This window comes from Mya arenaria, chromosome 12, assembly GCF_026914265.1.
Source record: "Mya arenaria isolate MELC-2E11 chromosome 12, ASM2691426v1".
In the NCBI taxonomy this organism is placed as follows: Eukaryota; Metazoa; Mollusca; class Bivalvia; order Myida; family Myidae; genus Mya; species Mya arenaria.
Window position 1 is genome coordinate 46,409,766 of NC_069133.1, and position 27,011 is coordinate 46,436,776.

General features: G+C 37.7%; 1 protein-coding gene across 1 annotated transcript; it reads right to left on the reverse strand.

Moving 5' to 3' along the window:
- Nucleotides 1–31: 31 nt before the first annotated feature.
- LOC128210738 (helicase POLQ-like) lies at nucleotides 32–26,984 on the reverse strand. The gene is made up of 15 exons (XM_052915090.1): nucleotides 26,979–26,984; nucleotides 26,701–26,776; nucleotides 25,405–25,508; nucleotides 23,443–23,550; nucleotides 22,126–22,280; nucleotides 21,067–21,306; nucleotides 20,063–20,204; nucleotides 19,532–19,636; nucleotides 18,825–19,053; nucleotides 11,346–11,503; nucleotides 9,245–9,343; nucleotides 6,631–6,804; nucleotides 5,065–5,178; nucleotides 4,359–4,493; nucleotides 32–2,017 (listed from the first exon to the last, which is right to left on the reverse strand). The coding sequence occupies exons 1-15, from the start codon at nucleotides 26,982–26,984 to the stop codon at nucleotides 1,859–1,861; spliced, it is 2,004 nt and encodes a 667-aa protein (XP_052771050.1). The 3' UTR covers nucleotides 32–1,858.
- Between the last annotated feature and the right edge of the window lie 27 nt (nucleotides 26,985–27,011).

Consider the following 27,011-nt stretch of genomic DNA (forward strand, 5'->3'; position numbering starts at 1 on the left):
TTGTAATTGCAGATACTCATACATTTCTTTGATTCTCCAAAAAGTTCATAGCAAAACTTTTCCTTACTTGGACAACTTAAACATATTGAAATGAGTGACATAGATCTTGTTACAGAAGCAATGTACATTTTCCTTAAATTCTACTATTTTCTTAACTTTTTATTCAACTGGTAGGAAGTCGTATGTTTAATGTATTTTCTGCCATTAAAATGTGGAAAGTTTTTAAGAATGAAAACACAATACAACATTTTTTCTACATCAAGAATTATTTAATTTATACTGCTATATAAATAATTCACATTTTTGTGAGACACTATGATAAGTATGTACCAATAATCATATGCAAATAGGATGCACTTGCAAAACACAATATTTTATAGAAATATCTAAAAAAAATAACAATTTAGTAAAGTATTAGATATTTTAATAAGTATGCTTAAAAAGATTATTCTGTAAAATGACCCCATGTCATGATGTGTACACATAAACAACCTGGGAATATATTTATATTAGTTTCAGATACGACAGAAAATACTGCAACAAATTGTATCATATTTCATTATTTGAATATTTAAAGTGGCACTTGTATTTAAAATCAATACATACACATGTATAACAAACATTCATTTTGAGTGATAAACCTTTAACTACTTACTAAATAATGCATTTATGGAAAATATTAAATACTGATAAAAAGATTGTAACCGTGTATTTAATAGCTGAAACGCAAAAATATTAAATGATTGGTGAATGTTTTCTGCACTTTTCTTTCAAATTAAACTTGGTATCCTTCATAAGAATCATTGTTTTCGGCATTTATTCATCCTTTTTGGTATATAAAACCATTTGTATAAATTGTGGTAAATTTTATTTGGGAGTAAGCCTGCATCTTTAACATCAAATCTCAGTACAGAGCATAAACAACAAAGAAATACATCATCAAAATGCTTCAGAAATACATAACATTAAATATTACATTATTTCTTTAAGTAGATATTGCTTAGTTACAACTATATGTATACATAGAATCAATTAAAGAACTGTCACAGTTCTATAATCATAGCATTTGTCATCATTGCCAATCATCATTGGCAACTGCAGTTCATAACTTAAAACAATAAAGGAATAACTCTTTCCAATGATAAGTCAGAGCTGTGTCAGTGTAACTTCAGGGCCCGTATTACTAACATCCTGAGTCTAAGTTTGAGACTCAGGCTCATTGTATGATAGAAATTTGAAACCATTAAAGAAATCAGCTTTCTGAGTTTCAGTCTAAAACTCAGAATCAAGATGTTAGTGAATACGACCCCAGGGAACTAGGGTCAGAATTGGTACCAAGGCTTCCACGGGCTTTCCACAACTATCCCATAAAACAAAAGGGGAAAAACTAGAAGTTACTTTTGACATTAAAGTAGGAGAAAGTGGTAATTTTCACAACAAAATAGTAGGAAAATAACGATTTTAACAACAGCTTAAAAAGTCATTTTTTTTTTTCAAATTTCCGTTTTTATATGCATTTTCAATGTCTTAGACCTATTTCTAATAAAACTGGAATAAAATAAGCTCTGTATTCAGTCTAAAGTTATTGAAAATTTATATTTAAGTCAGGCTACTTTAGATTAACTCAAACACAACATTTTTGCTTCACAAGGTAATTGGTCAACAAAGTTAACAAATAAAGAGAAAACTGATCTATCAACAAGTTTTTTTCATTAAAAAGTTGGAATAATAGGTTTTGACAACAGATGAGAAAAAATAGTGAGAGGCCTTTCAAAAATGCAGCAAAAAGGAGAGGAAAATTTCAAAAATATAGAAACAATGGAAAGCCTTATTCCACCTTTTAAATCAATACTTAATTCTATCCATTAATGTCTGAAGCCTGTGAGTCAGGTGCTGGGGTGACTGGGGCTGGTGTTGGAATGGTCGCCATTGTACCTGTGGGCTCCACTCCCTTTGGCACAGAAACTAACGCATCAACCTCCTCCATCATGGCATCTTTCTTCTCACTCAGCACCAGCTGAAAACAAGTAATAAAATCACATGAACAATGGGAGATTAATTTTAGTTTTGGTAGAACAAAGCGTTACAGTGGTAGTATAGGAATGGCTGTCATTGCTTTTCCATAAAACCTATAATAAATTTACAGAAAAAATATGGATATCCTTTGTTCACTCATAACATTACAATGTTTGCATCTTTTATCTCCTCAAATCTTTGGCGATCTTGGCAGGTTAAGCCTGCAACAGTACACATTTTTCCTCTTCTCAAAACCAGGCTCATCTTAACAGAGCTTGGTTAAACATGCATTCAATTTCTCTCCTCAAAACTAGGTACTGTTTCAGTGTAGAAACTATAGAGAGTGTACATGTTCTTATTTTTGTGGCAAAGAGTTATTTACAATGTAACACAACAGATTAGCTTACACTTTGTATGCCAAAGATATTCTATAGTGAAATATATCTGTTACATAGTTTTTAGACTATCTGCGCATGCGCGCAGGTAGTCTTAAGACCACAAACTGCAAAGAACTACTTCTATTCATGTCGTTTTAACCCATTTTTTTGTCTCAATGCGCTCTATGTTTAGCAGAATGACGTCAAAACCACACAAATAGAAGATTGGTCGTGTTGTAGACTGAGTATGAGTTTTTGCTTGTTGGGCTATTTCCGCGCTGTAATTATGTATCCTGGCATTTTATTTTTAGCAGAATATAACTATTTTTAGATCGTTATATTTATCAGATTAATGAGGGTCAAGATAATGGAGGCTCTAGTAGGAAGATAACATACAGTATTGATATTCACTCTAGTTTAGCCCATGATGTTTCAGAAATTATTACCGCTCGCAAGTGTCCCATCGCCTGCAGCAGTTGTTATTAAAACCTGACGTGATCCTGAAGCACGCTTATTTGTAATGGTGATTTTTTATTTGACTTTTATGAGATAAGAAACAAATATAATTATTGTCTTAGTGTTAAAATAATTATTGTCTTAGTGTTAAAATAGTTGTATCTCAGGTTTCGCATTGCTAATGCTTCAAATACTATTCATTGTAATTTACCTGCTGCACAATAACAAGATACTATTCATTCTATGAATTTAGGTGTTTATATTTCTAATGAGATGTTTCCATTTTTTGCATAAAAGCTTCGTTCCGGTATATTCTTGGCATAGTTTTAGACATTAGGCTTTCAATTTATATAAGCACACATGCCCTGATACGACAGTGAGTCATGCATACGTTTGGTGAAGCAAAGTAGTTCGGATTAAACCTGTTTAACATCAAAAGAGTATGAAGAATTCATAACAGCACTAGTACTATTTCTACACAGGTATATATACTTACATAAAACATTAATAACATTAAATTAATCAATAAACTTTAAAAAGCACAATCATATTCTCATTCATAAAAACAGACTAGTTCCGATAATCTAAAAATAGTTTCAACTACATTAACTGACCTATATTCTAAACATAGTTTCTACATGCATTAACTGACCACATGTTTGTCCTCACCGCGGGAAAACGACCATCTGATAAGCTCTGCATTCTAAAGGGTATTATTGCTAAAGTTGCTCATAAAAATAAAATCATTTTCCTTTAAGAATTAAAACGTGTAAGTTCATAAAATTTGTCTAACGTATGCTTTCTAATCAAAGCACCGAAAAACCGATTGAAAAGAGCATTTACTGTAACTTCAAATACATGGGGATACGTCGACTGAATTGATATAAAGCTGTGCATTTTGAATGGAATTATTGCTGAAGTTGTTTGTAAAAAATGATTTTCCCTAAACAAAACGTGTATGTTTATAAAAGGAAATGCTGTATTGTATTTTCCTATCGTATGATATCTAATCAAAGCAACGAAAAACCTTTACAAACGATTGAAATGGGGCATGCATTGTAACACTAAATACATGGGGATGGGGGATTACGACGATTGAAGTGACATTTACAAAAACAAAATGACCCAAGACGCCATAAAGATAAAGATATGTTTGTTTCTTCGCCCAGTGTGGGCACAAGCGCTCTCGGCACATTTTTCACTTTCATTTATGTGCCCTTCACCCATTCCCATAGTTCAAATAAAATTTGCAACTCTCACATATTTGCCCGCAGATAGTCTTTCAGCGCCTCACGCTTTGATTTATATTCATCATCTAAACACACAAAGTTTAAAAAATGCCATTCGGATCAATATTGACATATACACAAATTTCCACTTATGGATTTAAACAACCAAAGCACTCAAAGTTTGCAAATAAGATTGTTCTGGTTTTGAGGAGAGAATAAATGCATTATGTTTTTTATGTTACAGGCATTGAGTGAGCTGGTGCCTTAAGGATATCTATACCTGAGAAGAAGCCACAATCTGTTTTGCCACTTTGCGAGGCATGTATTGCACTGCTTTGACCAGGTCTTCAGGCTTGGCAGCAGCCACTGAGCTCAGGGTCTTGTATCCAGCAGCAAACATCAGCCTAGCTCTACCCTGAAATATAAAGTAGTAAACTGTTAATTTAATAGTGCAACCGGTATGTTTATGGCCAAGATGCTCCTTATGGGCAATGCGATTAATGTGAATCTTGAACATTTTTAATTATTGACAAATCCCCCAAATTGAGTTTAAACGTGGGAAACCTACAGCAGACATGGCCAGCTATGAAATGACTTGAGCATACTAGGTAAACTTAAGTGGGATTCGTAATACAGCTGAACCAAAATTTTAACATTAATTTTCAACATTTTATAAGCAAAAATCTATTCACATAGATTATAATGAAAGATTGAATTCCAACATTTGTTTGGGTTTCTAAAATACCTTTCTACTTCAATAACTGCTGACAACAACAACCATGATTTTCTTATACATTATGACATAACACAACATTGATTGATTTTAAATTTTTAATACAATCCGAAATACAAATGACATAGTATAATAAATGACATGTCAAGTAAATGGGTTTATATTATATGAATAACATGCAAAATTTATTTATTCAAATGAAACAGTCACTTTGAATATGTCAAGTATACGCATTTTGTATCATTTAGTTTACCAGTTTGACCCCTGGGATCTCCATGAGTGGAATAAGCTCAATTGTGACACAGTATGACAGGCGTCGTACAAAGTTTCCAAGCAAGTCCTTGTACGCCCAGAATTCTTTCAGTTCCTATGAAATAAATAGAAAGACATTAGTGAAAAATGGCACAAACATAAACCAATTTGAAGCAGTGGAAGTTATGAGAAGACCCTTCCTACTTTCTGTGTGAGAATTCCAGATCGCTGCGGCATATACTATCTTCTTGCCCAACAGCTTTGGTGCAAGGGCAGTATACCTGGCGGCATGACCAGGTTCTAAGAGAGATGGCAAATGTCTTAGAAAATGAGAGGAGAAAAGAGACCCTTGAAACAGACAGGCCCCCAATTAATCAGCTTTGTAAGACAAGGGGAGAAGAAGCCGACAACAACAATGTGTAGCGGCATCCTACAAGAATCGCAAAACTGAGACATGTTGGTAGACCTGGGGAAAAAGTTTCCAGAGGAAGTGGCCCATACCACCCTTCGACCAGACATAGTACTTTGGTCCAGGTCTCCAAAGCTGGTTGTACTGGTGGAGCTAACCTGGGAAGAGAGATGTGAGGAGGCATACAAACTGAAGAAGGGAAAATACTAAGACTTGGTAGACACATGTAGAGAGAGAGGTTGGAAGACGTGGCTCTTCCCAGTGGAAGTTGGATGCAGAGGCTTTCCTTCACAGTCAGTGTGGAAAATGCTGGGAGCTGTGGGCATCAAGGGACGAGTCAGGAAGACCGCTATCCACGCTCTTGGGAGAGCTGCAGAGAGGGCGTCCAGTTGGCTCTAGCTACGACGCAGCGAACTGACTTGGAAGCCAACATAGACGAGGTAGTGACTGATCACCGCCATCTAGAGGGTGTACTGAGATAAGGGGCAAAACACCCAGTGACAGATGGGCACTCGGCTGAGGATGTCTATGTTAAGCAGTACAGCTGCATCTTCACAACAATACTATTAATGTTTTGAAAGGATTGTTCTAAGAAGTATAATATCTTTTTTGAAGACAATAGTCTGATTTGTCTGTTCAGCAAAATGTTTGATTGATTTAGATTCAAATTTTTAATATTATTTGTGAGGCTTAAAGTTACTTAATAAAAAACAAAAATTATCATAATATCTTTTGTTGATAAGAGGTAGAGCCCCATAATTTTCAAATTTGATTAACTTTTATTTCTGTTTTGCAAAATTCTCCTCTGTAACTAAAATACAACTAAGTCCATAATACAGTCAAAATATGTTGATTTTTTGCGATTTTTTTTTGGTTATGTTCATAACTAAACAGATTTATAAAGAATTAAAGCAAACAACAAACAATAATGGATTAACAGTTTTTGTACTCATTGAGTCAAGGCGAGGGAACATAATTAACTGCAGCAGATGCTATAGGATTTCATAAATGTATTTTCCTCAAGCCAAACAACAGTTTTGTCTGACAGAAATGTGTGACACTGTGAAACTAGCAAACTGGCTGTCAGTAAAAGAAGTTTCTAAATCAACAAAATCAATAAGGCATTCACATAATGTCACACAAGACAAATAATTTTACCTGACAGAAATGTGCCACACAGCTGGCAAAGCTAGCGGCCCCGGACAGGAGATTCTGTATAAATCCCCTAGGTTGTTCAAACTTTTCTGCCACCTCCCAAACAGACTTTTCCCGCCAAAGGTCGTACAACATCAACGTCAGGTAGAATCTCTTGACAACAAATTCATTCACTTTCTGAAAAAAAGAACATCAAGAGCTATTTAATTGATCATGCTATAGATGTTTTCTTAACAAACAGAAACCTACAAAGAAATCATCAGCATCAATTATCTCAAAATACGGGTAACATCAAAGCTTTTGCACCCTAATAATGCCTTTATCACTCACAACACCAATAGCTTAGACAACACATAGGCTATGACAATACCTAAAACAAGAGATGTTTGTCAAACATTATGCCCCCTGAGCGCCAAGTTGCCAGAAATATTTGGACAATTGAATGAAATATGCATGGACTGAAATGACAGCTGATTTGTCATTGGATGCATATGAGGCAGGTCATCTACTGGTCATACCTAATCTTCATGTCAAGTTTGATGACCATAGGTCCGGGAATTGTTGAGTTATCACTCGGACAAGCTTTGGTCTTCCAACAGACCGACCGACATGTGCAAAGCAATTATATAACCCCTCTGCTTCGAAGGGGGGCATAATTAAACTAGATGTTCACTGAAAACTGATACTTCAACTCATGCATTTAGTGACATATAAATTTCTACTGTCTACTATATAAGAAAATAAAATATGGACAATCAGAAAACCTTTTTTCAGCTTACAGTCACACTGACCTTGACCTTTGACCCACTGACCTCAAAATCAATAGGGTTCATCTGCTGGTCATGACCAATAAGCCTACCTAGTATGAGGTCCCTGGGTCAAAGCGTTCTCAAGTTATTGATCGGAAACCGTTTTTCATGTTAAGGTCACACTGACCTTGACCTTTGACCCACTGACCTCAAAATCAATAGGGTTCATCTGCTGGTCATGACCAATACACCTACCAAGTATGAGGTTCCTGGGTCAAAGCGTTCTCAAGTTATTGATCGGAAACCGTTTTTCATGTAAAGGTCACACTGACCTTGACCTTTGACCCACTGACCTCAAAATCAATAGGGTTCATCTGCTGGTGATGACCAATACACATACCAAGTATGAGGTCCCTCGGTCAAAGCGTTCTCAAGTTATTGATCGGAAACCATTTGGTATTCCGACCGACCGACCGACAGACAGACAGACCGACCGACCGACCGACCGACCGACCGACCGACATGTGCAAAACAATATACCCCACTTTTTTCAAAAGGTCACACTGACCTTGACCTTTGACCTCAAAATCAATAGGGTTCATCTGCTGGTCATGACCAATACACCTACCAAGTATGAGGTTCCTGGGTCAAAGCGTTCTCAAGTTATTGATCGGAAACCGTTTTTCATGTAAAGGTCACACTGACCTTGACCTTTGACCCACTGACCTCAAAATCAATAGGGTTCATCTGCTGGTCATGACCAATAAGCCTACCTAGTATGAGGTCCCTGGGTCAAAGCGTTCTCAAGTTATTGATCGGAAACCGTTTTTCATGTTAAGGTCACACTGACCTTGACCTTTGACCCACTGACCTCAAAATCAATAGGGTTCATCTGCTGGTCATGACCAATACACCTACCAAGTATGAGGTTCCTGGGTCAAAGCGTTCTCAAGTTATTGATCGGAAACCGTTTTTCATGTAAAGGTCACACTGACCTTGACCTTTGACCCACTGACCTCAAAATCAATAGGGTTCATCTGCTGGTCATGACCAATAAGCCTACCTAGTATGAGGTCCCTGGGTCAAAGCGTTCTCAAGTTATTGATCGGAAACCGTTTTTCATGTTAAGGTCACACTGACCTTGACCTTTGACCCACTGACCTCAAAATCAATAGGGTTCATCTGCTGGTCATGACCAATACACCTACCAAGTATGAGGTTCCTGGGTCAAAGCGTTCTCAAGTTATTGATCGGAAACCGTTTTTCATGTAAAGGTCACACTGACCTTGACCTTTGACCCACTGACCTCAAAATCAATAGGGTTCATCTGCTGGTGATGACCAATACACATACCAAGTATGAGGTCCCTCGGTCAAAGCGTTCTCAAGTTATTGATCGGAAACCATTTGGTATTCCGACCGACAGACAGACAGACCGACCGACCGACCGACCGACCGACATGTGCAAAACAATATACCCCACTTTTTTCAAAAGGGGGCATAAAAATCTAAAATCAGACCAGCTAAAATACTACAACAGTACAGCTCAGATTTTAGTCGTAAGACAAGACAAAATAAATGTAAAGACATCATCTCTAAAGATTGTATTGAAAAAAAAAAGTGTACGATATACATGTGTGTTTATTCATAGTCCATATATATGTATACATCTTGAATGATTTAATGTTGCATGTGTATTTATGAAGTTTAATGACTATTGAAATATTGTGCATATGTCATCGTATAATTAAAATAAATGATGTCTATTTTGGGTTGGAGGCCTCATATTACGAAATGAATAATTTGTATTTTGTACTCCTGTATCCAACAGGTCAAATTTAAGTTAAACTAGAGACATAAGTGAGTTACCAGTCTGGACTTCTGCATCGCTGCTCGTTTAGCAACATATGACTCGGGGACTCCTATCAAACTGGCAACTTTCAGCTCCGATTGGTCAAACGTCCCATACTGAAAATTAGACAATTTAATATAGCTTTATTTTTAATATTGCCATTATTGTATTATTTCTTCTTGGTATTCAAAATAGCAATGCTTACACGCTGTTATATTTATTATTTGTACAATAGATTTTTAATGCTGAAATAAAATCTATAAACCATAAAATAAAAAAATAATTAAATGAATGTGGCCATTGCGTAGCCGTAGAAGCTGACCAATGAACTACAACTAGTCAGACATACATTGCTATGGCACTTTAATCTACGGTGCTGCTTAAACACAACTGAATATCTCCCCTCAGCCATGATCTGATAGCACCAACAAGTTAACATCGTTAAAAAATTATACACATATACAGTTATAATTGATAGTTAATTCTATTCACATTTTATTCAATGCCGAAAAGAAAGCAACCACTATTAATTACCGAAAGAAATCCTTTAGAACTGACAAGTGATTTTTTTGACAGGTATTTTTTCTAGATGTACATGTACAAGATGGGAAATCATCAATCACTTGATTATAGGAATATATGGTATCCAAAATACATTAGTTTAAAAAAATGCCAAACAATTATTACCAAAAAATAATTTCTTTGTCTTGAAAATTTAAAAAAAAATGGTCTTTCATGTACAATATCGGATTAAATCAAAATCAAAAATACAAACTGCAGTAATTTTATTTATAATGTCTTATAGCCAATTTATTTTACCTTATTGTGATCAGTACGCAAAGCCTTTCTAAATGATATCAAGGTTGCATGGAGTCACCTGGCATCAAAATATAACAGAATTACTGTTATGGCTTGATAAATTGACAAGCTTAACTGTGCACTTGATACTGTTCCTACCTAATACTAGCTGACAGTAATATTGTATAAGATGAAACAACAAATATTACACAGGAATTTATTCTCAATCAGCACAAATTTGTTCAGAACAAATATTCTTTAAATGCTGAAATTCAAACTTCAAAAAAAACGACACTTATGTGGCCATTGCGTAGCTGTAGATGCTGACCAATGAACTACAACTAGTCAGACATACATTGCTATAGCACTTTAATCTATGGTGCTGCTTAAACACGACTGCATATCTCCTGTCAGCCATGATCTGATACCACCAACAAATTAATGTCATTAAAAAATTATACACATATAAATGAGTTATTTGAATCCCCCACACCATAACGCAATTACCAAGTTAAATCCTTTGGACCTGACAAGCCATTTCTTTGTCGGGTATTTTCCCTAACTTACGTGTACATGATAGTGATGCGAAAAAATATCTAATACTTGCTAATACAATGCTGAAAACAATATTGTTAAAGATGAAACAAACAAAAAATCATAATATCTATCATGTGTTTAGGGTCAGTATTGAGAGATGTAAGATGCAAGGACACATGCAGAAGCTGGTAAACGATACTTGACGAGTAACAACCTGAGGATGGAATTTCAAATTTCAATCGGGGACTGGAAAGAAATAATTGATTTTTTCTTGCATTATCAGCAGCATATCTTTAATATTCCATTATGGTAAAATTTGATGTAGAAAACAATTTTTTGTACATTTCACCAAATAGTGCATTCAAAGTTGTTTGCTTACGTCATGATGCAAAGTATTCTAGCACAATGTTGATGTCAAACAGTTCCTCTAAAGCAGCCCTTTTTTAAGTTGATTAAATTCATTTTGCATTAATTATTTTTGTATTCCTTGGCACACTTTTGAAATATCATAAATTAGTTTTCATAAATGATATAAAGAAATAGAAGAAAAAAAGTGGTTCATTGTTGCACTTGACTCATCATGCCTAGATAGCGGCCATATGAAATTTTCCAGCGTGGCCATATCCTATGGAAGTGCCTGTACGGTGTGCAAGAATACACACAAAATTGAATGTATTGCAATCAGCCTGAAACATCAAATTCACATCTTTATGATGTAACAACTCCATTTCTCACTTTACTTAACTAAAAAAGAAACAAAATATAACAGAAACCTAACTCTACCTGGTTGAAGTATATATGCCATGATGGGTTCATAGTAGTGACAACATCATATGGAGTGACTAGGTACAGTAAGTGTAGATGTGTGGACAGGACTATTGACTCTTCTGCTTGTTTAAGGTCCGCATACAGCAGCCCAGCAAAGTCAGGATCTATAGGGCCTGAAACAGAAAATTATGCTTGTTAAAGGTCAACATACAGCAGCCAGGCGTAGTGTATGTATATAAGGCCTGAAACAGAGAATTATGCTTGTTAAAGGTCTACATACAGCAGCCAGGCGTAGTATATGTATATACGGCCTGAAACAGTGAATTATGCTTGTTAAAGGTCTACATACAGCAGCCAGGCGTAGTATATGTATATACAGCCTGAAATAGTGAATTATGCTTGTTAAAGGTCTACATACAGCAGCCAGGCGTAGTGTATTTATAATACGGCCTGAAATAGTGAATTATGCTTGTTAAAGGTCTACATACAGCAGCCAGGCGTAGTATATGTATATACGGCCTGAAATAGTGAATTATGCTTGTTAAAGGTCTACATACAGCAGCCAGGCTTAGTATATGTATATACGTCCTGAAACAGTGAATTATGCTTGTTAAAGGTCTACATACAGCAGCCAGGCGTAGTGTATGTATATACGGCCTAAACAGTGAATTATGCTTGTTAAAGGTCTACATACAGCAGCCAGGCGTAGTATATGTATATACGGCCTGAAATAGTGAATTATGCTTGTTAAAGGTCTACATACAGCAGCCAGGCGTAGTATATGTATATACGGCCTGAAACAGTGAATTATGCTTGTTAAAGGTCTACATACAGCAGCCAGGCTTAGTATATGTATATACGGCCTGAAATAGTGAATTATGCTTGTTAAAGGTCTACATACAGCAGCCAGGCGTAGTATATGTATATACGGCCTGAAACAGTGAATTATGCTTGTTAAAGGTCTACATACAGCAGCCAGGCGTAGTATATGTATATACGGCCTGAAATAGTGAATTATGCTTGTTAAAGGTCTACATACAGCAGCCAGGCTTAGTGTATGTATATACATCCTGAAACAGTGAATTATGCTTGTTAAAGGTCTACATACAGCAGCCAGGCGTAGTATATGTATATACGGCCTGAAACAGTGAATTATGCTTGTTAAAGGTCTACATACAGCAGCCAGGCGTAGTATATGTATATACGGCCTGAAATAGTGAATTATGCTTGTTAAAGGTCTACATACAGCAGCCAGGCTTAGTGTATGTATATACATCCTGAAACAGTGAATTATGCTTGTTAAAGGTCTACATACAGCAGCCAGGCTTAGTGTATGTATATACGGCCTGAAACAGTGAATTATGCTTGTTAAAGGTCTACATACAGCAGCCAGGCGTAGTATATGTATATACATCCTGAAACAGTGAATTATGCTTGTTAAAGGTCTACATACAGCAGCCAGGCGTAGTATATGTATATACGGCCTGAAATAGTGAATTATGCTTGTTAAAGGTCTACATACAGCAGCCAGGCTTAGTATATGTATATACATCCTGAAACAGTGAATTATGCTTGTTAAAGGTCTACATACAGCAGCCAGGCTTAGTGTATGTATATACGGCCTGAAACAGTGAATTATGCTTGTTAAAGGTCTACATACAGCAGCCAGGCGTAGTATATGTATATACGGCCTGAAACAGTGAATTATGCTTGTTAAAGGTCTACATACAGCAGCCAGGCTTAGTATATGTATATACGGCCTGAAACAGTGAATTATGCTTGTTAAAGGTCTACATACAGCAGCCAGGCGTAGTATATGTATATACAGCCTGAAATAGTGAATTATGCTTGTTAAAGGTCTACATACAGCAGCCAGGCTTAGTGTATGTATATACGGCCTGAAATAGTGAATTATGCTTGTTAAAGGTCTACATACAGCAGCCAGGCGTAGTGTATGTATATACGGCCTGAAATAGTGAATTATGCTTGTTAAAGGTCAACATACAGCAGCCCAGCATAGTCTGGGTATATACGGCCTAAAAAAGTGAATTATGCTTCAAAGTTGTTAAATTATGCATACAGCAGCCAAGCGTAATCTGGGTATATATGGCCTGAAATAGTGAATTATGCTTGTTTAAGGTCTGCTTACAGCAGCCCAGCACAGTCTGGGTCTATAGGGCCTAAAATAGTGAATAATGCTTCAAAGTTGTTAAATTATGCATACAGCAGCCAAGCATAATCTGGGTATATATGGCCTGAAATAGTGAATTATGCTTGTTTAAGGTCTGCTTACAGCAGCCCAGCACAGTCTGGGTCTATAGGGCCTAAAATAGTGAATTATGCTTCTTTAAGGTCTGCTTACAGCAGCCCAGCACAGTCTGGGTCTATAGGGCCTGAAATTGTGAATTATGCTTCTATAAGGTCTTTATACAGCAGCCCAGCACAGTCTGGGTCTATAGGGCCTGAAATTGTGAATTATGCTTGTTTGAGGTCTGCTTACAGCAGCCCAGCACAGTCTGGGTCTATAGGGCCTGAAATTGTGAATTATGCTTCTTTAAGGTCTGCTTACAGCAGCCCAGCACAGTCTGGGTCTATAGGGCCTGAAATAGTGAATTATGCTTGTTTGAGGTCTGCTTACAGCAGCCCAGCACAGTCTGGGTCTATAGGGCCTGAAATTGTGAATTATGCTTCTTTGAGGTCTGCTTACAGCAGCCCAGCACAGTCTGGGTCTATAGGACCTGAAATTGTGAATTATGCTTGTTTGAGGTCTGCTTACAGCAGCCCAGCACAGTCTGGGTCTATAGGGCCTGAAATTGTGAATTATGCTTGTTTGAGGTCTGCTTACAGCAGCCCAGCACAGTCTGGGTCTATAGGGCCTGAAATTGTGAATTATGCTTGTTTGAGGTCTGCTTAAAGCAGCCCAGCACAGTCTGGGTCTATAGGGCCTGAAATTGTGAATTATGCTTGTTTGAGGTCTGCTTACAGCAGCCCAGCACAGTCTGGGTCTATAGGGCCTGAACTTGTGAATTATGCTTCTTTAAGGTCTGCTTACAGCAGCCCAGCACAGTCTGGGTCTATAGGGCCTGAAATAGTGAATTATGTTTGTTTGAGGTCTGCTTACAGCAGCCCAGCACAGTCTGGGTCTATAGGGCCTGAAATTGTGAATTATGCTTCTTTGAGGTCTGCTTACAGCAGTCCAGCACAGTCTGGGTCTATAGGGCCTGAAATAGTGAATTATGCTTGTTTGAGGTCTGCTTACAGCAGCCCAGCACAGTCTGGGTCTATAGGGCCTGAAATTGTGAATTATGCTTCTTTAAGGTCTGCTTACAGCAGCCCAGCACAGTCTGGGTCTATAGGGCCTGAAATAGTGAATTATGCTTGTTTGAGGTCTGCTTACAGCAGCCCAGCACAGTCTGGGTCTATAGGGCCTGAAATTGTGAATTATGCTTCTTTAAGGTCTGCTTACAGCAGCCCAGCACAGTCTGGGTCTATAGGACCTGAAATTGTGAATTATGCTTGTTTGAGGTCTGCTTACAGCAGCCCAGCACAGTCTGGGTCTATAGGGCCTGAAATTGTGAATTATGCTTGTTTGAGGTCTGCTTACAGCAGCCCAGCACAGTCTGGGTCTATAGGGCCTAAAATTGTGAATTATGCTTGTTTGAGGTCTGCTTACAGCAGCCCATCACAGTCTGGGTCTATAGGGCCTGAAATTGTGAATTATGCTTGTTTGAGGTCTGCTTACAGCAGCCCAGCACAGTCTGGGTCTATAGGGCCTGAAATTGTGAATTATGCTTCTTTAAGGTCTGCTTACAGCAGCCCAGCACAGTCTGGGTCTATAGGGCCTGAAATAGTGAATTATGCTTGTTTAAGGTCTGCTTACAGCAGCCCAGCACAGTCTGGGTCTATAGGGCCTGAAATAGTGAATTATGCTTGTTTGAGGTCTGCTTACAGCAGCCCAGCACAGTCTGGGTCTATAGGGCCTGAAATTGTGAATTATGCTTGTTTAAGGTCTGCTTACAGCAGCCCAGCACAGTCTGGGTCTATAGGGCCTGAAATTGTGAATTATGCTTGTTTAAGGTCTGCTTACAGCAGCCCAGCACAGTCTGGGTCTATAGGGCCTGAAATTGTGAATTATGCTTGTTTAAGGTCTGCTTACAGCAGCCCAGCACAGTCTGGGTCTATAGGGCCTGAAATTGTGAATTATGCTTCTTTAAGGTCTGCTTACAGCAGCCCAGCACAGTCTGGGTCTATAGGGCCTGAAATTGTGAATTATGCTTCTTTAAGGTCTGCTTACAGCAGCCCAGCACAGTCTGGGTCTATAGGGCCTGAAATTGTGAATTATGCTTGTTTAAAGTCTGCTTACAGCAGCCCAGCACAGTCTGGGTCTATAGGGCCTGAAATAGTGAATTATGCTTGTTTGAGGTCTGCTTACAGCAGCCCAGCACAGTCTGGGTCTATAGGGCCTGAAATTGTGAATTATGCTTGTTTGAGGTCTGCTTACAGCAGCCCAGCACAGTCTGGGTCTATAGGGCCTGAAATTGTGAATTATGCTTGTTTGAGGTCTGCTTACAGCAGCCCAGCACAGTCTGGGTCTATAGGGCCTGAAATTGTGAATTATGCTTGTTTGAGGTCTGCTTACAGCAGCCCAGCACAGTCTGGGTCTATAGGGCCTGAAATTGTGAATTATGCTTGTTTGAGGTCTGCTTACAGCAGCCCAGCACAGTCTGGGTCTATAGGGCCTGAAATTGTGAATTATGCTTGTTTGAGGTCTGCTTACAGCAGCCCAGCACAGTCTGGGTCTATAGGGCCTGAAATAGTGAATTATGCTTGTTTGAGGTCTGCTTACAGCAGCCCAGCACAGTCTGGGTCTATAGGGCCTGAAATTGTGAATTATGCTTGTTTGAGGTCTGCTTACAGCAGCCCAGCACAGTCTGGGTCTATAGGGCCTGAAATTGTGAATTATGCTTGTTTGAGGTCTGCTTACAGCAGCCCAGCACAGTCTGGGTCTATAGGGCCTGAAATAGTGAATTATGCTTGTTTGAGGTCTGCTTACAGCAGCCCAGCACAGTCTGGGTCTATAGGGCCTGAAATTGTGAATTATGCTTCTTTGAGGTCTGCTTACAGCAGCCCAGCACAGTCTGGGTCTATAGGACCTGAAATTGTGAATTATGCTTGTTTGAGGTCTGCTTACAGCAGCCCAGCACAGTCTGGGTCTATAGGGCCTGAAATTGTGAATTATGCTTCTTTAAGGTCTGCTTACAGCAGCCCAGCACAGTCTGGGTCTATAGGGCCTGAAATTGTGAATTATGCTTGTTTGAGGTCTGCTTACAGCAGCCCAGCACAGTCTGGGTCTATAGGGCCTGAAATTGTGAATTATGCTTCTTTAAGGTCTGCTTACAGCAGCCCAGCACAGTCTGGGTCTATAGGGCCTGAAATAGTGAATTATGCTTGTTTGAGGTCTGCTTACAGCAGCCCAGCACAGTCTGGGTCTATAGGGCCTGAAATAGTGAATTATGCTTGTTTGAGGTCTGCTTACAGCAGCCCAGCACAGTCTGGGTCTATAGGGCCTGAAATTGTGAATTATGCTTGTTTGAGGTCTGCTTACAGCAGCCCAGCACAGTCTGGGTCTATAGGGCCTGAAATTGTGAATTATGCTTGTTTAAGGTCTGCTTACAGCAGCCCAGCACAGTCTGGGTCTATAGGGCCTGAAATTGTGAATTATGCTTGTTTAAGGTCTGCTTACAGCAGCCCAGCACAGTCTGGGTCTATAGGGCCTGAAATTGTGAATTATGCTTGTTTAAGGTCTGCTTACAGCAGCCCAGCACAGTCTGGGTCTATAGGGCCTGAAATTGTGAATTATGCTTCTTTAAGGTCTGCTTACAGCAGCCCAGCACAGTCTGGGTCTATAGGGCCTGAAATTGTGAATTATGCTTGTTTAAGGTCTGCTTACAGCAGCCCAGCACAGTCTGGGTCTATAGGGCCTGAAATAGTGAATTATGCTTCTTTGAGGTCTGCTTACAGCAGCCCAGCACAGTCTGGGTCTATAGGGCCTGAAATAGTGAATTATGCTTCTTTGAGGTCTGCTTACAGCAGCCCAGCACAGTCTGGGTCTATAGGGCCTGAAATTGTGAATTATGCTTGTTTGAGGTCTGCTTACAGCAGCCCAGCACAGTCTGGGTCTATAGGGCCTGAAATTGTGAATTATGCTTGTTTGAGGTCTGCTTACAGCAGCCCAGCACAGTCTGGGTCTATAGGGCCTGAAATTGTGAATTATGCTTGTTTGAGGTCTGCTTACAGCAGCCCAGCACAGTCTGGGTCTATAGGGCCTGAAATTGTGAATTATGCTTGTTTAAGGTCTGCATACAGCAGCCCAGCACAGTCTGGGTCTATAGGGCCTGAAATTGTGAATTATGCTTGTTTGAGGTCTGCTTACAGCAGCCCAGCACAGTCTGGGTCTATAGGGCCTGAAATTGTGAATTATGCATGTTTAAGGTCTGCTTACAGCAGCCCAGCACAGTCTGGGTCTATAGGGCCTGAAATTGTGAATTATGCTTGTTTGAGGTCTGCTTACAGCAGCCCAGCACAGTCTGGGTCTATAGGGCCTGAAATTGTGAATTATACTTGTTTGAGGTCTGCTTACAGCAGCCCAGCACAGTCTGGGTCTATAGGGCCTGAAATTGTGAATTATGCTTGTTTGTGTTCAGCAAGGTAAAGCAAACAAAAGACCATGGAGTGAATGCCAACGCTCAATGCACATTTATATTTTTTTTTGGTGAAACAAGGGGACTTAACTTGACAAGGCCAGAGTTATGAGCTTTGCTATACTTGGTGCATTGCCTCTGGCAACATGTGTACACTGTTTCAATATTTTGAATGGTTTTAAAGATTGTTTAACCAGTATATATTGCAAAAAATAATAAACATGAGAAATGAATAGGCCAAGGAATATAGAATTTAACAGATTGGATAAAAATGTAATACATATCAATGACATAAATTTCATAAGAGTTGAGATGTATCCAGAAATGATTTTTCATAGTCTCTCTTCTGGTTTAAGAGTCATGGCCAAGGTTAAAGTTTTGTATACTGACAATGCCAACAACACATTAACTTTTTTTCTTCGAAAACCATTCATGCTAACAACAGGCAAACTTGAGATTTAAACCAGCATACTTTGATATTAAACTAAATTCCAGGGTGGAGCTTTGCAATGTATTTCAAGACCATGTCAATTTTCTACATATTATACATGTATGTCATTCTGTTTTAAAATGTATTTCACATACCATTGTGACCTGTAAGAATTACATTTACTTATTCATATATACATTTTGCAAATGTTACTGACATGGAAACATCAATTTCAAAGCCAAAAATATTCATCTCAAAATCATCATCATTTATCTTGAAAATTCTACAAAAATGATCTTATTTAATAAGACGTTTATTTAAATTGATCAGTAGTAATTTGCAATAGCTTATTTGACAAAATACCTTTGAAAGTAGCCTTTCCAAGTGGTGTGACCTCTAGACTGTGTATCACAGATTCACCCTTTTCTGGCTCCTCTGACAGAGACTTGGTTTGTAAAACCAGTCCAGAATCGATGAGTTTCTGTAGGGACTCCTGGCATAGTGTTGCCATGGAAACATTCAGTGCAGATTGTTGTATATGAGCCAGAGAGCGGTTTGTGAAGCGAAAGACGTCTTCTGTTGTTGTTGTAACCTTTTTAAAAACATGGGAAAACACAAAATAAAACACATTATATATATTTTTTTTTTTCATATGCTATCACAATCTATGATCAAGATATAAATATTAAGAAATATTGATGGTCTGATAGATTGACAAATATGACGCAATATTTTTTACGTTAAATCCTGATAACTGAAAGTTTGCTATAAAAAATTATCTTATTATTAAATGACTTGTTACTCATTATATGGAGTATATACTGGCCTCAGCAAATTGTATAAATACATGTTACGTTTTGGCCAAAGTTATCCAAAAAAAATATTAGTTGGTCAATATTTATCCAATAAAAACTACTAACCAATCAAACTGTTTCATTGAGTCAACTAGCCAAAAGATAAACTGTGGACAACTTATCCAAGTATTACATAATTGGCTGTGGTTCTTTGAAAACATAGCAAAAGAAAAGTATATTTATATGTAATGTCCTGTTTTATATCTAAGATCCTACCTTGAGCCCAATGGTAGAAAGGAGAAGTGATCGTATACCTCGACCACCATCATAAACAAGACTGCTATGACACTTCTCTATTGGACAGGACAGTAAATCCACAACCTGTATTGTGAAGGCATTGTTTAAGAACAGTGGACACATTAACCATTTGACTGTCCTATCCTCTCACTGAATTGTCAAAACTGAAGATCACAATGAAAACAATTCCCTTACCTAAGTACACAAGACATTGATCATTATTCACTTTGTTCATGAAAGTGAACATAGGTACGGTACACCTTCATACGCTGTTCAACAATTCTATAAAGTTTGATAAAAACCCAATTAGTTTTAACAAAGTTATGGCTCATATGTGGTACATGCCATACAGACCAAGAGACAGTGTCATTTTAATGTGATTTCTTATGGGAATAATTGCAAGTCTAAAACAAAACTATAAGAACATCAAAGCTTATCAACTTTATAATCCTCATGTAAATCAGATAAACTTAATACTATTTTCATGTAATTAAAAAACATTCCTGTTACCTTATTTTTGTCAGTCGCTTTACAGACCAGAATGCTTTCCCCTGAGCTATCAATGCCGGCCCTTCCTGCCCTACCTACCATCTGCTTGTACTGGCTGCGGGACAGGAAAGATTGGCCTACATATGGACTGCGCAGGATCACCCTGGAAGGCAAATAAACCAGATTGAAGTGTTTGTGTCATCCTCCAGATGAAAATGCTCTCCCCTGAGCTATCTATGCCGGCCGTTCCAGCCCGACTTTCAATTTGCTTAAAATATTGGCCTAAATATTGGCTATGCAGGATCACCTTAGAAGGAAAATATACCAGATTTAATCATTTGTGTCAACCTGTAGACAAGACTGCTTTCCCCTTAACTATCAATGTGGATGCCTCTTGCTAAATCTACCATCTGCTTGAACTGACTGTAGGAGAAGAAACATTAGTGCTCATATGAGCTTCGCAAAATCACCTTTGAAGAAAGAGACAAGGTTGAAGCATTACTGCTACACTACACACTAGAATGCTCTTCCCTGAGCTGACATACTATTCACCCTACCGTCTGCTTGTTCTGACTAAATGACAGAATTATCTCGCCCACATATGGACTTTACAAAACCACTTTGTAAAAGAAACACAACTATGCCATTCAAATCACCTTGCAGACAAAAATCCCCTCCCCCTGATCTGGAATTACTGGCCTGGCCGGGCATGCTCATCCTACCATCTGTGTATATTGACAGTGGGATATTGATATACTGGCCTACATATGAGCTGCGTAGAATTAACACTGTAAGATAACAGACACAAAAGTAACATTTTAATCACCTTTTTTGTAGGCAGCCAATCAGACAAGAATGCTCACCCCCATGCAATAAGTGAAGTGTTGGGTTAACAAAGACTTTGACAAAAGCTCAACTATATTTCTTCAAAAAATGGAAAGCAAAATATATGTACATATCATACACAGCAGTATTCAAACGCAGAAGAGGACTGTTTTACAGAAAAAATATATTCTAAAGCTAACCGTTTTGCGGGCAGATTGACCCCTGCAGCCAGTGTAGAAGTACACGCCAGTAGGCACAGTATCCCTTCGCTGTATGCCTCCTCTATGAGCTTGCGTTCATCTGTGGTAAGTCCGCTGTGATGGTAAGCCACTCCGTAGTGGATTGTGTACTGAAGGGTAGGGCACATACGACCCTCAGAGTCACTGTAAAGCTCCTTCAGTAGAGCTTTTCGCTCAACTCGACGAACTTCTGTCAACTCCCTGTTATAAGCATTTATAGTTGTTTAAAGTTTAATCAGTTTATTTTCCGCAATACAAGTGTGTGCATACCACGTGATAAATTGCGTCATACATGCTACTTCAGAAGGCAATATTTTGCTATGTATGAAGACTTTAAACAAAGATTACTTCACTATTTTTTCACCATTTTAAATAAAACAAACTGCATTCTTCGCCGCTTACGGAGCCCCGCCTTTGGTCTTTTACCAGAGTTTAATTGAGAGTTTAGTTTCTTAAAACAACGACAAACCTTTTCACAATACAGCCGCCTGATGGAGCACTGTCAAAACATTATTTTGGAAACAGGTTTGTCGAAACGTTTGATGAAACTTAATCTTATTAAACTTCGGTAATAAAACGAAGGCGGGGCTCTTTAAGCGGCATAGACTGCCCTTTGTTTCATTTAAAATGGTGTAGTAAAAGTAAAGTTATCTTTGATATAAGTCTTCATTTTCAGCAAAATGTTGCCTTCCAACGTAGCATATATGACGTAATTCATTAAGTGGTATACACACACTGAATACACATACAACTAGAAAACACTGACAGAAGCTTAAGAATTATACATTATCACAGCAAAGAAAATGTTATTGAATTAAAAAAATAATTCTTGAGACCTGGCTTCAAAATTTATTAAATACAATTGATTGTCAGACTAGCCATGCTAACAGTTTATATTAAGACCATGCCATCTCTTGGTTAGAGTGGTCTACTGGTAAAGACGTCCACCTTTCACACACAAGTTTGCGGGTTCGATCCCCAGAGATCAGGGGTACTTTCTCATTTTTTTTCAATACATACCTTCTATATTTTGCCATGAGTTTACACAGCATGAGGGCCACATTCTCACAGTTTTTCTTCGTAGGACAGAATAGTAGACAGGAGTTCTGTGGTACAACTTCTAACACAAGGCCCAGTAGATGGTCCGGATCTACCTTCACCATCTCCGGCTTGTACTGGAATATATATCAGATAATTTTCCAAAAATGGGACTAGAGCAGATATGAGTTTTGTAGTGCAACTTCTAACACAAGTCCTAGAAGCCACCATTTCCAGCTTGTACTGGAATTCATATATATCAGATAACTTCGTGCAAATTGAACATGTTCAAACAGGAGTTTTGACACACATCCTAAAACACAAGGCCAAATAAGCAATCTTTCTTTACCGCCTTTGGCTTGTCATAAAGAATCTGAAAACGACTTGTAAATTGCAAAGTTAACACCCTGACAACTCTCTGTGCATGTTTGGAATAAGGACTTGCAATGCAGAGCACCTGTTCAATTGTTTATTTAGAAAACACATGGTCAGAAGAAGAAGTAATTTCAATGAACCATCCCATGACTGTTCCTTACCTCGAAGATGACCACTGGATCATTTAAGGAATGAATTGCAGGCTTGATGTCATTATCGGGGTATGAACGCAATTGGGCTGGTCTAAGGGTGTGGAGTCCGAAGGACTCCACGCGTACTTTGACCAGCCCAATTGCGTTCATATCCCCGATAATGACATCAACCCCGCAATTCATTCCTTATATTTACACCAATAGTTCATTATTTAATTCAAGAAACTTTAAAAAAATACTTCATTTCATTTCGGATTACCTTTCAGTAATCCGTTCTTTCCTATTCTGTAAATAGGACGACCCGACTGTTACCGGAAACATTTTTTTTCAAATGACGTCACAATAACGCGGGAAAAGATCAACCACTTCTCACTTTTAAACGTAAAATTAAAACACTGTTGGTAACAAAACGTTTAAAATATAATAACTTAGCACTTTCTAAAATGTTGATTTATATTTTACGAGACCTGATGACACAATACAAACAATAACAAGATCAAATTTGCATGTATATTGTTATGCGATGAATTGCGATCCGAACATATCCGAAGATGTTGCGTTCATAGATTGATGAACGCAATTGCCGAAAGGCAGTTCATTTAAGGAATGGACATTGAGGTGTAAATCATACCTAAAACTTGCCCACTCAGTCATGTAAGAACTGGTTTATTGGGCCCATTATTTTGACTCCATCTATCTTACAACCTAACTCAACCCTTTTCAAAATCTATACTTCCTACATTGAAAAGTAAATGTGGAAAAATAGTGTTACCTCAAAGTTGACTACACGATCATGCGTAATTTGGTCATCAGATCCCAGGGCTTTTGGCTCTACCTTGTAGATGTTGTCTGTTAGCTTCACAAACTCAGTCAGCTGAACCTGGTAAGTAACATGTGGCAATGAATGCAAGTGCGAAATCTCTGAGTAAGAGCACTGCAAGTCGATGCCTATACTTCGGTAAAGTTTACCACTTCAGTATAGCTAAACATATCGCAACAGCTCAACACTTCAGAATAAATTAATTCTTCGATATAGCTCAATACCTTGGCATTGCTCAATACTTCAATATAGCTCAACACATCGGTATAGCTCAACACATCGGTATAGCTCAATACTTCGGTATAGCTCAATACTTTGGTATAGCTCAATACTTCGATATAGCTCAACACATTGGTATAGCTCAATACTTTGGTAAAGCTCAATACTTTAGTAAAGCTCGATACTTTGGTAAAGCTCAATACTTTAGTACAGCTTAATACTTCAGTACAGATTAATATACTCGGTATAGCTAAACAAGTTGGTATGGCTCCTCACTTTGGTATAGCTCAAAACTTCAGTTAAGCCCAACACTTGGGTATAGCTCAAAACTTCAATATAACTTGACACATCGGTATACCTCAACATTTCGGTATACCTCAACACATCAGGATAGCTCAACACTTCAGTATTGCTGGGTATAGCTGTATACTTCAGTATAGCTCAACACTTCAGTATAGCTCGCTCAACACTTCAGTATAGCTCAACAATTCAGTATTGTTGAGTATAGCTGAGTATAGCTGAATACTTCAGTATAGCTCAATACGTCAGTATAGTTCAACACTTCAGTATAGCTCAACACTTCAGTATAGCTCAGCACTTCAGTATTGTTGAGTATAGCTGAGTATAGCTGAATACTTCAGTATAGCTCAATACATCAGTATAGCTCAACACTTCAGTATAGCTCAGCACTTCAGTATTGTTGAATATAGCTCGATACTTTGGTAAAGCTCAATACTTTAGTACAGCTTAATACTTCAGTACAGATTAATATACTCGGTATAGCTAAACAAGTTGGTATGGCTCCTCACTTTGGTATAGGTCAAAACTTCAGTTAAGCCCAACACTTGGGTAAAGCTCAAAACTTCAATACATCAGTATATTTCAACACTTCAGTATAGCTCAACACTTCAGTATAGCTCAGCACTTCAGTATTGTTGAATATAGCTGAATACTTCAGTAAAGCTCAACACATCAGTATAGCTCAACACTTCAGTATTGTTGAGTATAGCTGAGTATAGCTGAATACTTCAGTATAGCTCAATATGTCAGTATAGTTTTACACTTTGGTATAGCTCAACAAGTATTTCGTTCTAGCATATTAAACATTTCTCAGGCTAACATTTAAGTGCACAATGGATTATACCAGGGCTATGTCAATACCTGAACTTTCCTTTCTATGAAAACCAGACAAGCTAATGACTCATTCTCTCTGTCTCTCAAAGTTAGACTCCAGGCACTAATATCATGATAATACTCAAAGTCAAATCTCTGTCTCGTTCTCAAAGCATTTGACCACATAAGATCATAGTATAATTAAAGTTGTTGTAATGTAATGATAAAAACCTTTTGTCAGTATTTCAAAGTAAAGTTGTTCTAGAGCATAATATGTACTTCAAGTAATTTCTCAAAAACAAAGAGTTGTTCTCAATTTCCATATATTTTTCCTGTACAGAATTTTGTCTTTTGTAAGTTTTTATTCAACTTATTCTATTAGAAATATGCTTTTTAAAAGAGTTAAAACATGTACGATTTTCAATAACTTGTGTTCTAAAATTAGCAGAGATTAAGATTAAGATTTGACTTAAGTATTTTCGTGAGAATGTTGTCTGGTTTCTACCCAGAAAATAGACTGGAATCTGCTTAGTGCTATCTTTACAATCAAGCTAAAATATAGAAGTATGAAAAAACCCTCACCGGTCTAAAGTTGTTTGAGTAGATATCAGCGTTCAGGAACTGTGTGATGTCCTCTATGTTGCTTAATGTGGCACTCATCCCAATAACCTGTGTGGCACCTCCTCCTGAAAACAATACTGGATAAACAATACTGGATAAACAATACTGGATAAATAATAATCTTTTATTACATTATTTAAAAGGCTTGAAGATCTCATCAGTATTTCGGGAAAGAGTGGGGCAAGTTTACCTTAGCATGAAAAATAATGTGTTACATCAGATGTTTCACTTCTCATGGAGTTTAAATTTTTTCCAGATAAAATCTTAAGGCAGGGTGCAGGCAGAATGAAAATCTAAATTACTATTGTCATAAGACATTATTTAATATTCAATGTACTGATGATGCTATTAGAAATTCAAATGCATATCAGAACTATTATCATTCATTTTGTGGTATTATTTCATGCTCCGGAAAATCAGCTTATGTATATCTTAACTATAAGAGTGAAATATCATCAAACATCTAAACGAAGGGCATCAAAGACTGGTGCCACAACGTATGTGTATATATGTCCATATTTTTGTCCTAAAGAAAACAATTTAATTTTACTCATCCGTCATTGTACAAGTTCATAAAAAAAATAGACACAACATTATAAAATTATGTTTGTTCATTAAATAAGCTTTGTACTTAATAGGGTGGACAATATTGAATATGGAAGTTTAACATTGTTTCTGTTCATCTTCACCTTATTTGATCCAATTACTTATTTTCAAATATTACTTATTTACAGTTCATGTTGTGTATCACCTGTTCACTAACCATGATATTTGTGTTTATATATGTGGTTACGAAGACAATGTACCTGGTACAAGTCTTAATAAAATATCTGTTCAGTGTTTTTCTCAGTTAACTAAGAAGCAGAACTCAAGTACCCTGTAAGGCAAATATCCCTTTTGTTACAAGAAATTAAAATAGTCTATGGACTAGCTGTTTTAAAGCCATCACTGACACAAATTTTCTCAGAAATTACCTTTGAATTATTCACATACCTTTTTATCAATCAAATGAAAAGGCTTATGACTTTCAAACAAGATAATCAACAAATATTCCTTATATGGGCCTCACAAATTGTGCTGCAATTATTATGATAAAGGACCTTGTGCACCTAACAGTGAAAACTACAAGTATGTAGACACATATTTTCATGATATATGGAAGAAACAGCAAACTCAGGGATGTTTGCCTTTAAGCAATATTGATTACACTTGCTAGACAAAGTAAATAAAAACCAGAACTTGGAAACAGTGTACTACCTGCAGAGTGAAGGATTTTCAGTAGGGTGGCCTCCAGAGTTGAACCCCGACTACCCCCTTCTCCCAACATGTGCAGCTGAAATATATATAACACACAATGTTACAAACAGGCATGGTCTTCAGATAGACCCCTGACGATCTCTTTTAACATGTGCAGCTGAAATATATATATATATAACACAATGTTACAAACAGGCATGGTCTCCAGATAGACACCTGACGACCTCTTTTAACATGTGCAGCTGAAATATTTATATATATAACACATTGTTACAAACAGGCATGGTCTCCAGATAGACCCCTGACAACCT